Consider the following 13,144-nt stretch of genomic DNA (forward strand, 5'->3'; position numbering starts at 1 on the left):
AGTTAAAACTAAATTTAAATTTTTACTCTACCTATTTACAAATTTCTGGTTGATACAACTTATAAATAATTAAATGTACAATCTGTTTATAATACTATAGTGTTGTGTTATAATATACTTGTACTTTTTTTTTTTTATCGGTGAAAAACCTAAATTTTCTAACCAAAATTTGCAGTGTAATTTTTCCCGAAAACAAGCCGGTTAATGTATAGTATGTAGTATAATATATAATATATAGTGGTATCTGGTTAGAAATAGGAATTAAGTTCTTTAGCTCTACATATGAGCAATGATAACACTAATATTATTGTTCTAATAATTTTTGTTCTTTCAATCTGCAGTTATATCTATCGACTTGGAAAAACTTAACGCTGATATACTTCATACATATCGTTGTTTTTATCGTCAAATATGTAGTTTATGACTAGCAAAATTACAATTGCAGTGTACTTTTTACAAGCTCTTAAAATTTTACTGAAATTTCATACTAAAACCAGTTTATTTTTACTCATATCATTGTAATATTATATTATGTTATCGTCATTAGTGTATATTATTATTAATAATTTTCATTTTTTTTCTCTTTGATACTATTACATATTGTTAAGACTATTTATGCTCCGTTTTTAAACTCGTTAACTTTGTACGCCAAATGATAATTGTTTTTATGATGTCACCACTCAAACCGAAAATACTAAATCGTCGTAAAAGGTTGTTGTATAATTTCGATGGTAGAAATATTTTATAAGATTCGGTATCGTCTTTTTAAGCTTAAAATATCTACACAGTATTTGCGATAAAATAAGTGGATTCTATAAAACTATAATTGGATGGAAAGATCTTATCACAATTTAATACAAACTTTTTTTGTTATTAATATATATTAACAGATATTTATTTGATTATATAAGGAACTATATTTTGCCATTTATATGCAGTATGCACGGTTTTAAATTGGAATATTTCGATATTCCATCATTACTGACTATAGAGTATTATTAGGAGTATTATAATACGATATCAATTGATATTGCGTAGTCGAGTTCAAATCGTTACTGTTAGTACATCTATTGGAACTATTAAAAATCTTATACACAAAATAGAATTTTTAATTCTTCTAAAATTTTTATAGTAGGTACAATGAAGGTACATATTTACTTTATAGATTTGAACAACTGATTTTTATCTAGATGACTGCATTCTATAGTGTGGTTAAAATGCTAGTTAATTAATTATATTTTTCTTTCTTCTTTTAAGTTAATTAGGTAATTAGTTCTTTTATATATTAAACATTTTAAATTAAAAATATCAAAACTATACTTTTTCACTTTAAAAGATAACAGTAAAACGAGGATTTAAAATTGGTATTATATTCACACGTTTTAACATAAAACAAAATGTAACTCTTACTTAATGAAAATCTAATAATAATGTTTAATGTTTTTTCATGTATAATTTGAATATCGTGATTTCCTAGTGTGCTACTATATGAGGAAAAAATGTAAAGGTTATGTTAACATTATCAGAGAAATTATAAATTTATCGTTTAATTACTTAGAATAGTATAACTAATTTTTATTCTCTCACTAAAAAAACACCAATATAATAATCTTTTGACACAATTTTCTAATGTTTTATGTTTATGAAGAATAATATTACGTAAATGTGGTAGGTATATTGATAAAAAAATATATACTTAAACTAAGTTAAAATTAATAAATTTAAGAAATTTTAAGAAATTTTAATAAGAAAAAAAAAAGAAATTAAATTAGTACAGGCCTTAATTTAAAATTTGAAAAAACTTATGTATTCTATTCAGTTAAATTTTCCTGAATGATTTCCCCCCCCCCCCCCCCAAAAAAAAATAAATAATAAATAATATTCATTTTGCTATTCTAATTCAGAACTGAACTGAAGTCAATAAATAACAATAATAATAATAATTATTATTATTAATAATAAATAATAAATAACGAAGAACAGAATAGTCGTATATTATTAGATATACATATGGTCGATATGGCTTCCTTTTGAAAAGGAAAACTGATTGATAATAGTAAACGGCAGCGTTATTCGATTTTATTTTTAATTTATAACCGATTTAAAACAGCAAATGGGCTATCATATTTTTACTTGTTTAAACGTCTGCCGTGATGGCTTATGGTCCAACCATGTGCAATTCAAACGTAACACCTAAATCGTTTAGTAAGAAACTCATAATCAAAATTATACTGCAATATTGTTTGTTTACTGTTATTATTATCTATGTTTTAAATAAAAGTTTGTACTCGATATGCATATTGTGCATGACATTTCTATACGCTCGTTTTTTGTTTTTTTTCGTTTTGGCTTCATCAAAGTCTATCTATGTACATTATTATCATGACGTATAAATAATAATAGTATGCAGTCTCGCGACATTATAACTTCATAAATATTCATCGTGTAAAATCATGAACAAATGATAGATGATACTATTATTATAATACATGTAAGTATATGCTGTGTAAATATTTAACAATATTTATATGAATTATATACGCAAACAGTTTCGCGGTAACTCAATAGCTCGTCATTAAACACGTAGTTACGTAAACTTTGAAGTGTCTGTACACGTGTAGACGTGTAGTACATATTTGTCGTGTTCAACAGTTTCTAATGATCAAAACTACATTAGCGAGTGATTTATTTAACGTGAGATGTATATTATTTCTAAAACTATTGACGTTTTTGAAAATATATTTTTTTACTTATTATAAGTCTTTATAAAACATTTTTTAAAAATATATATTTTTTCTACTTTTTTTATAACATACATTTTTAACTCTTTATTTAATAGCATAATATTTCTTTGGAACATGAAATTAAAAATGTATATGGTCATTCAAAAAAATAAAAAATTATTATATTAAAAAAATAGCAAAAAAGTAAAAAATCTAATTTTTTCCAAAAACTTTAGTGTTTTCTGAATATACGAGTTTTTACGTTTAATGGATCGCCTTGTACTACACACTTATAGTAGTATCAATCGCATTTAGTACGGTCCGCCGTCGGTTTAACGTTAAGTATGTATTTTAGATGGTATTTCGTATATGTACATAAATAGTTTAATAATTGTGTGGCCGACCGGAGACTAGCACGTGTTTACCTCAGGAAAACAACTTACGATATAGCGCCCGTGTTTGCCACCCGCAAATACGTGTGCAGAGTAATTTTTTATTTCACTATAAATCGACGAATAAAATTATACCTCAGTTTAATCGCAACACATCAACACGTCATCAATTGGGGTGATAAGATTTCGATTGAAAATTTCGTGCGTTAAAAATGTACATAATTAGACTCATATGGTCATATCCTGCGTTTTGTAGATATTCCTACTGATTTTTAGAAGCAGTGTCAGTCGAAAATATTTTGTATTTGCGTAATGCCTCCTTTGCGATAGACCCGCCCAAGTCTACATTATAGATATATTGTACTCAACAATACTGTACTTCATGTCTTCACGTTTCCCGCCTTCTAACCTTATTCTCCGTGGGTGGTATTCAAACGATGACCGATATCGTAATATTATATTTTATTGTTATTATTATAGGTAGGTAAACCAGCTAGTTTTCAATTTATTTACGAAGCATTTCACCATTATACCTACGCCATAAAAATAATAATATTGTGTCGCGAACTTGTACGGTTTAAATGACCTGCTGACTATATCGGTACCAAGCGTTGTATATTTCATTTTTTTTTTATCGAACTTAAATAAATATATATAAATATAAATTATTTTCTAACTCAAATCATTTTTTATAATAAAAATTCCGGATGACTATGAAGTGAATTTAATTTCAAACTTATGTAGCGTGCAAAATACTAGTGGTTCATAATTCATATATTATATTTAATTAATAGTATGATTTCTACCAATTAAATTAAAACTGATATTTATTAAAGTAAAACACAAATTAAATAGAAACAGTACAAAAGTTTTGTCGCGTGGAGGTGCTCTGTACTTAACTTTATCTCCAAATGCGATACTTCAAACTTCATCGTATAAAATACTCCTGTTACTCTTCTTAGGATAGAGATTCTGCAATTTGGCCAACGCCCTTGATGTTCCTTTCTTAGGAAAGTTGTTGTTATCATAAAATTCGAATAGTTATATCATCCTTCACCTTGCGAACAATTTTAATTATATGAAGCTCACTATACAATACGAGTATATTAGATAGGTCAAAATTGTAATAAAAATGTTAGCATTAATATACTATAATTGATTCAAATTCTTATATTACAATAACATATTATTGTTTTTGGCAGACCCAAAGGGCTTAAATACTAGTGATTACTGTGAAATAAACATGTTTTATAAAAAGTTCTGAAAATTAAAAAGCTTATTACATGTATTCGGAGTTAAAGAATTTGAGTTTTTTAACGAATAAAACTACGTTTCCCTTTTATTCAATTACGTTGTGATACTCTAGAATTAATCCGGGACGAACCAACCGTTTCTTTGTGCTCGTTTAAAAGCATAATACTTGTCCTATTATACCTGTATAATATAAATTTCGTTTAACATTTTTCTCGTTGTATTTACACTCAACTCTTGAACTGATTAATAAATACTCTAATCAGATTTGATGTAGGCATGTACTTTATAATAGATGGTGAACGTTCAATGGGGATTTTGTTAAATTTTCCTATTTCCTACGTATTAAGAATTGTTTTAAATAACAATAGGAATAGAAATTAAATTAAATAATAACAATGAGTCCATGTAAAAATACCATGGTTTTCTTAAATGTCTATTTGTTGCAGACATAATATTATATCATGTAATTTACCATATTGTTATCTAATTTTATAAAGAATGTTTTGTATTTTGTATGTGTATGCATCACTTGAGTATGTTTATTTCTCACACTTATAATTGTAGCAGTTCATTTACAGCTCTAAATCACGAAGCTCGTACTTACATTAGAATGAATTATTACAGCAATTCGATGGACTATGGACTAAATCTAATGTATTATAGGGGATCAATATATTATTATGATCTAACACGTCGATCCATAGATAGCCTGCGGCAGGCAACCGTTTCCAACCCTGTGTTATTGAACGGTCCTCCTCAGAAAGTATAACTCTAAATATTGCGTCCCGTATATCATTTATTCGGATCACGTGTATTATGTGTATATTACTATTCGTCGTATCAGTTTTCCTTAATACAGTGACGTAAATACGTGTATCTAACGAGTAATGGCGTGTGACAACGTTCGAATTAACGCGCATTGTATGTACGTGATATATTATAGAACATCGTATTGTTCTTTGCACTCGGAACCTGCGTATAGACCGTTTATAAACGTCTGCGCAAAAGCGTCTATAAGTTAACGAATATTTGTTTTTTCGCGTTGCCAGTTTTAAATAATCACTGACAGTATATGACCTCCTTAAACACACCCTTTTACGAAGCTGTCAGAATAAGGTTTGCACTTCGACCGCATCCACGGTAGTCCCATCACTATTAATGCGAGTCCTTGCTACAAAAACCGACAATAGATTTACTAACCATACACATAAATAAAAAAACGATTTATGAACTACAAAATGGTCTGTTGTTTTTGTTACTCGTAAACTTTTCAAACACTAGTATATATATATATATAGAGAGAGAGCTTTAAACGAATTCTTAACGTTCGCATACCACAATTGTAAGCTGCGTAGTAATAATACCTATATAGTAGTTTTTGGTAGTAATGGTATAGACAATAACAGTGGTAGTAACAACTTACTCTTCTTTGACGAAAGTTTATGCGCGCAACAAAGTTTTTATAAATACCATTCTAAAGCAACGAGATGATGTAATATGGTAAAAAAAACTATGCAAAGCGTATAAAATATGTCGGAAAATAATATATAATACTGCATAGTGAAACCACAATGTATGCACATTGCACATATGCTTTAGTTATCTTAGTTGATAAAAAGAAAAACCGATTATCGTGTTAAACCGCTATATAAAGTTTAAATATTACAAATTTTGTGTACTTGTATTAAAAAATTCTCATAAAATCATCAGAAAGTCAAAAGATTTACATCATAGTTAATATAATATCTACTGTGTATAGTATAGTGTATACTGTACATTATATGGCTATATAATGATTACAATCGTTCGATGATATTATTTTACAAATAGGTATAACGTATAATTACGTATATAGTTCATATAATGCGAATAATGGGCTTTTAAGTTGGATTATAAATTATTACCTAAATAATAATATATTTAGAAGTATATACATAAGGTTTATCTCAATAAACGGCCGCAACGTTCGAGATTGCCGGTAGCTGGGAAGGTAAATATATATAATATATATATGAATAGGGTGTGGTAGAAATAACGTCGTTTTTCCATCCCCAAGCGTCCGGGATCCTACATGGGTGTAGTATATTATAAGTCATATATTATGATGTATATACGAACAGTGCCTATGTATACAATACCCCATATAAATTCCTCATTAACGGTGACGCGGGAAGGTGTGTGTATTGTTTTTATTTTTATTTTTTATTTTATTATTTATTTTCCAGTCGTTAATAACGTGTCGCTCATTTATATATTACGGTATTAGACCCTCTCCTGAACCAGGTATTTGCGGACTGGAAAATGAGCGTCAGAATACGCATATAATCCCATTATATGTCCCGGATTTAAATGCAGTGGCAATAAATTTTGGTATACAACATCGGATCTAGAGTCCGAACGTTTGAAATTAATTTCGACCTCGCCCTTCCTTGACTACCTCTCCCGTCGCCTCTTCTTCTTCCTATTTCTTTTTCTCCTCCGTCTCTTGCTATTCTTGCTACCCTTCACCTCACACACAATTACCGGTTCAAGGTTATTTTAATCTAAATCACATTTATTTTGTTGTTGTTTTAGGACCAGACCCACCCATCCAGGACCCATCGTGCACCTGAGCGATAATCCTGCAGATTCCAGCAAGGTAAATTCACGAACATTTATATAATGTACTAAAACTTATTTCGTATCCATATATAATAAATACTACAAATATCAATGTATACAGAGTATAGTATTTATTTATCTTTGATTATTGACACAAGTCAGATTATTGACCACTTGTCAATTGTTAGTTTGTATATTATATATATATTTGAAGGGTAGAGATTTAATTATAAACGACTATATTGTAGTATATACACGATAATATCAATCAATAGGATATAATAACAATTCTATTACACGTGAGAAGAAACATATATGTATTATATATACACGCTAATCAACTTATACTTTATAGTAAAACATTCATTATTTTAGAAATCACCAACGTTTTTGAAAAAATGTATTCATTAAATAATTTGATTTAATTAAAAAGAATATTTTTTCTCTTTTGAATAATAATATACATATTTTATTTTTAAATCCTTAAGCAGCATACTATTCAAGGTATTTCAGTTTATTAAAATTACATTAAATACTATAGTGGCTTATTATAAGTAGTGTTATACGTATTTAAAGTTTAGGGTAATGGACCAATATTTTGTCGCACTCCACTCCGCCTATAAATACTTAAAATATACTAACTCGTAAACTTCTCATCCAAAATTGGATGTTTATGAATCTAAATATTCCAAAATAATTAAAATTCTAAATATTTTACTTTGTAACAAGGAATAAAAATGTTAAAAAAATAGTAAAAAATATATTTTTTGAAAAACGTTATTTTTAACAAATTAAAACTATGCGATAAAAATGTATTAAAAAACAATTAATAGTTTTTAAAATAATGAGTGTATCGCGTTAAATAGAACACTCGTTATAGATTACATTAATCGCTAAACCGTTAAACTTTATATTAAATAAGCACAGCTGTATTGTTAATTCGAGGTATTTTTAGTTCTGATTCATAGTTTTTTTTTAAATAGATTAGAAAAAGGTCGTATCTGTTATGACTGTAATTAATCCTTAATTAAAATTATATCATATTTAATATTTTTATCCTGAATATAAAATATAATATAATATCATGAACTTCATCTCTATATAATATTAAAAATAAAAACTACTTTGAAACCAATTAAATTAAAGTATCAAAGAATATTTTGGTTTCAAAATTAGAAAACCCTGGATCTAAAATCTAATTCTTTTTGGTTCGGTTCGGTTCAGTCCTTGTAACTGTAACAAATATAATATGGTTTCAAAAAATAAACGAAATATGCAGTTTTAATATATTATTATTATTATTATTACATTACTGTCAAGAAGTCGGTGTTGAAAAACATGAGCCCTTAACATTAAGTCTGTGTGTATATCGATTCATATTGAAAACCGTATACAATATCTTTTGTACGTTATAAGGCCTTTGTAAATATTTTAAATTGTGTATATGTAATATGTATATAAGTGTATGCGTGTGTGTTTTTGCGTATATGAATGGAAATTTCATGGATAGTTTTTGAGTGGGTTTTTCTTTCTTTAATTTTACGTCATACCTACTTCAGCTACGGTAATTAATTCAATTCAACCAAAGTTCACTGAGTTTACCACTTTAACGTGTACAGTAAAAAACTCATTATTTAACATATTCGCTTTTCATTCTGAACGGAAAATAAAACTTGTGTATTAAATCACAATGATTTCATTCGTACACGATGGTATAATGGTATATATATATTATTTAATATAAATATGACCTACAGATTCAAACTAATTATCAAAAATTTTGACTTTAAGGAATTTGATTGTATAATGTTCTTTGTTGATTATCTTTATTCAAATTATTACTACTATTAACATTAAAATTCATAATGAGTAAGTTATTTGTAATATCAATGACAATCTTAGGTTAATATATCTTATTATATTTTATTTTGCTGTTTATATGAAAAAAAACATACACTGTGGCATTTCAAAACTCGGATTTTAAAAATAAGTTGAAAAGAATATTTGTTTGTTTTTTTTTTTTTTTTTATCCCGTTTTTTTCTCATGAGCTTTTCTAAATGTATTTGGTCAATTACTTTGGCAGGTAAAAAGTCTTATGGAATAGGTATGAAAATTCAATTTGTTATAATAACTATTTTACTTACGATGATTGATGGAAATAACGAGAAAATAATATGACTCAATAAGTTGTAAAATATATATGGTTCCAAACTACATTAGGTTATTATTATTATTTTTTTTTTTGTATATACATATATAAACATAAATACATTTTAAAAATATCATGATCTGCCTGAAGTTTTTTTCTTGAAGTTAACATCTTATATATTAATTTGGATTCAATATCATAACCAAGTTATTTTCTTAAGTTAATTGTCGCATTTCTTTTTATAAAATTAAGCATAAGTAGTCCAAATTTGTTGGTTAGGTTTTTAGTCTATATTATTGGACATGAGTTGTTGGTACTAGTAATAAAATATTTCATTGTCTGGTTATATTTTCTCACATTTTCTACAGTAAACAATATTATTATCACTAATGTTTATATCACCAGAATTACTAAATCACAAAAATAAAATCTTAAATATTTTTTTTTAAAACTATTAATAATTATATTTTTTGTATTTAATTTTAAAATAGTAGGAAAAAAATTATATTTTATTAGAATTTGATTTGAAGGGACTTGACTGAATTTTGAAAATCTAAGCCCTTTCAAGTCTGTCCTATAGATTGTTACCCATAGAAAACTGTAAAAAAATATATACTATAAAAATATCGACTAATATTTTAATATTTTAATTAAAAATTACATAATATCGTTATTTTATTATGTTAGAGGCTAATTTTTATTTGACTAACACGCTTCAGGTTTGCATTTATGAGAATTTTATGGCCCTGCAATAATATTCAATTACTTGAATAATATAATATTTATATAATATAATAATATAATTTAATGTATTTGTTTAAAATTATTTATAGTTACTCATTGGTTTCGAGACTGGTCTAATGGTGTTGTGGGATCTGAAGACAAAAAAACCCGAATGTCGTTGGCAATGGGGTGACTCGCTCAAGTCTATAGATTGGCATTTTGAAGGTAAACAGTTTACGTGCAGTCACAATGATGGCAGTCTAACCACGTGGAATGTCAAGCCATCTTCAAAACCAGCAAATATAATTTATCCTCACGGTAAATATTTATTTTACTGATAATAATTAGGTTACCTAATACTTAATTGATATTGCTCAATCGATTTTGTGTGGTATCGATAATACTTATTTGTCATCCGGTCAATTAATTTACGAAATATTTGCATTATAAAAAATTACTATATATACCTAAATATCATCTGATTTAAAGCAGAAAATGTAGTTAAAATGTTAACTATATATGTATTTTCATAAACAATAATATATTAATGAATACTTGAATTTCTATAATCTACAGACAACAAAACATGAAATTCTAATTATTTTTTACCAAATTTCCAATATCATGATAACATTTTCATAATTCATTTAAGTATATATTTATAAAATGTTGTTATTATACATAGGTATCGATTAAAATATTATGTTAATTATATGTATATTAATTTTTAATATGCACATATAATAATTATTTTTAAATGAAAAAAAGTATAATTAAGACTTAAGCGATAATGTATTATTAAATTATATATTTTATTATATTATTGATGCATTTAAAATAAAAACTGCGATTTATTCTGTTTCAATTCAAAAATATTTTATTTGTTTGTACATGATTTTTATACATAAATTAAAGCGAAAATGAAACGGACAATCTAATAAAAATGTTTTGTCATTTTTAAACAATGCGTATGCATACTTATTAAAACAAAATTTGACGAGTTTCAATTATTTTTATTATTTATTGAACACAAAAATATTAATGCACCGTTTTGTATTAATAAATAAATAAATTCTAAAAATAATAATATTGGATAATGTTTCTTTGAGAAATAACTTGTAGAATTAGTACCTAATCATTATGCAGTATTCTCTTACGTTTTAATTTTAAAACTATATTCTTTTTAGTAAAATATTTGTCTATTAATCTATTTTTTTAAAGATTATTTGTTATAATTCAATTTATAATAAACTTTTTTATGTAACCATTGGATTCTTTTTTATGTTTTACGGTCAGCAAACATTTGATAATGATAATTATAATTATTTTTATATACTTGCCATATAAAAATAAAGTTAATGGCCGTTTTAACCTGTTTAATTGTTAAGAACTCGAAATGGACCTTAAACTTAAGCTATCAACTTAAATTACTAATTATTTTTTCCCAGATTAAATGAAATTATTTTTAACTAATCTCTCCCCACCACAAAAAAATTAAAAAAATAAATATTTAAAAAAATAATAACATTTATAATCTTCTTGTTTAATTTATATATCTATATATTTATTTAATATATTTTTAGCAAAAAATAAAACGGAATCGTGCAAACCAATTCAAAAAGTTGAATGGAAATCATCAAAATCTGGGTAAGTTTGATAAAATTAAAAATATTTCATAATCAATTAACTAACTGAATTTTTTGCCGATGTGCATCAGTTTCTTTTTCTAATACTATTTTATATATGTACTATCATATATAATATTTTTTTTAATGCTACCCTTATGCTTTTAAATCACATTATTCTCACGATTTTCCGTTATGTGTCATTGCCAGCGAATCGTATTTGATATTTTCCGGAGGGTTGACCGCCGATACTGCTGGCCGTGTGCCCAGCATAACGATCATGCACGGAAAAACGACTACTGTTCTTGAAATGGACCACAACATCGTCGACTTCGTTACGCTGTGCGAAAGTCCTTACAACAGCGGTTAGTACCTATATTTATATAAAAAATGTAATAAAATCAAACGTTTCTTTAGCTAACGCGTGCATGTCAGTAGCGTATTATTTACGGATCGGTAAGGGGTAGGTAGCGATATTCGATTGAACCCTTGAAGTGTATAATACTCTACATTATTATATAAGTTCTCAATTAACGATAGTTATTTAATCACCATAATTAATTACGAATCTGTATTTTTATTAATTTTTATTTGTCTATACTCCCTTATAACGAGTAAATATATACAGATACACCACTGTTTAATAAATTGGCTAACGAAAATATCGGTTAGGTTAATTTTGAAAGCTGAAATATGTATTATGCATATCATACTACTATCTGACCGTCTCTTTAAAGCGACGTTAATAAAATATGTTTACAGATGTTCGAGATAAGATGCGTAGAACGTTTAAACGTCACACGTGCTTGCTCGCACCGCCATGATAATTGATTTTAAGACTGCAAGCGTGTTTTGAATTGTAGCTTTAAATCCACTCACAGTTCCCCAATTCTGAGTACCATCACAGTATTTGTTGTGACGTTATTATTTTTGTCATTTTATTTCGCTAATGATAATTTCAGAAGAAAAAAAATATTTCTCTTATGGCCGTATACCGCTTTACTTTCTTATAAAGATCTATTTCCAACTTCAAACTATAAATGCTTCAATTCATAATATAAAATACTATGTATATTTTGAAAAAATTACTTCGCTTAATTTTAAAATTTAAGTTTTTTACAAACAATGCATTGAGGAATCTATGCAGATTTAGATGAGTACTAAAAATAAATAATTTATGAAAATATATTTATTTAATCTAGAAAAAAAATATAACGGATAAATAATCAAGTAATACGATTTTATAATAGTTTCGTATTATAACGAATATTATTATACCACTATGATGACTATACATCAAGGATTAATATCATATATAATTTGAAGGCACCTAGGGGAAAACATCTTATAACACGTAAGTTAACTCATTAAGCCTTAGACAATAGATGACCACCAAAAACCCTCATGTTGTCATTAGTAGAATAAGAGGATTTAAATTTTAAATACTGTTTGATTTCTACTTATCAAGTTGGTAAACATCAGTACTTACCATTAAATTATTGGAATATACCGTGTATATAGGTACTTGAAATAGCATTAGTATACTTAAAAAAATACATTTGAAATCATTTTGCGATTTTGTATACTTAGTAAACACTTTTTTTGTAAAATTATATGTTGTATACACGATAATATTTTTGTGTTCAATATGTATATCATATAGGTTTTCAACTAAA

At 26.5% G+C, this 13,144-nt stretch overlaps 1 protein-coding gene across 5 annotated transcripts in view; it reads left to right on the plus strand.

The window, feature by feature from the left end:
* Positions 1-13,144, plus strand: part of LOC114131356 (syntaxin-binding protein 5) — a 126,263-nt gene that overhangs the window by 69,884 nt on the left and 43,235 nt on the right. For all 5 annotated transcript variants that reach the window (XM_027996551.2, XM_027996559.2, XM_050202778.1 and 2 more), the window contains exons 5-8: positions 6,944-7,007; positions 9,954-10,161; positions 11,427-11,490; positions 11,679-11,833. In XM_027996551.2, coding sequence (XP_027852352.2) covers positions 6,944-7,007; positions 9,954-10,161; positions 11,427-11,490; positions 11,679-11,833 — 491 coding nt within the window. The remainder of the gene's footprint in view (positions 1-6,943; positions 7,008-9,953; positions 10,162-11,426; positions 11,491-11,678; positions 11,834-13,144) is intronic.

The sequence above is a fragment of the Aphis gossypii genome, chromosome 3, assembly GCF_020184175.1.
Source record: "Aphis gossypii isolate Hap1 chromosome 3, ASM2018417v2, whole genome shotgun sequence".
NCBI classification, from domain to species: Eukaryota; Metazoa; Arthropoda; class Insecta; order Hemiptera; family Aphididae; genus Aphis; species Aphis gossypii.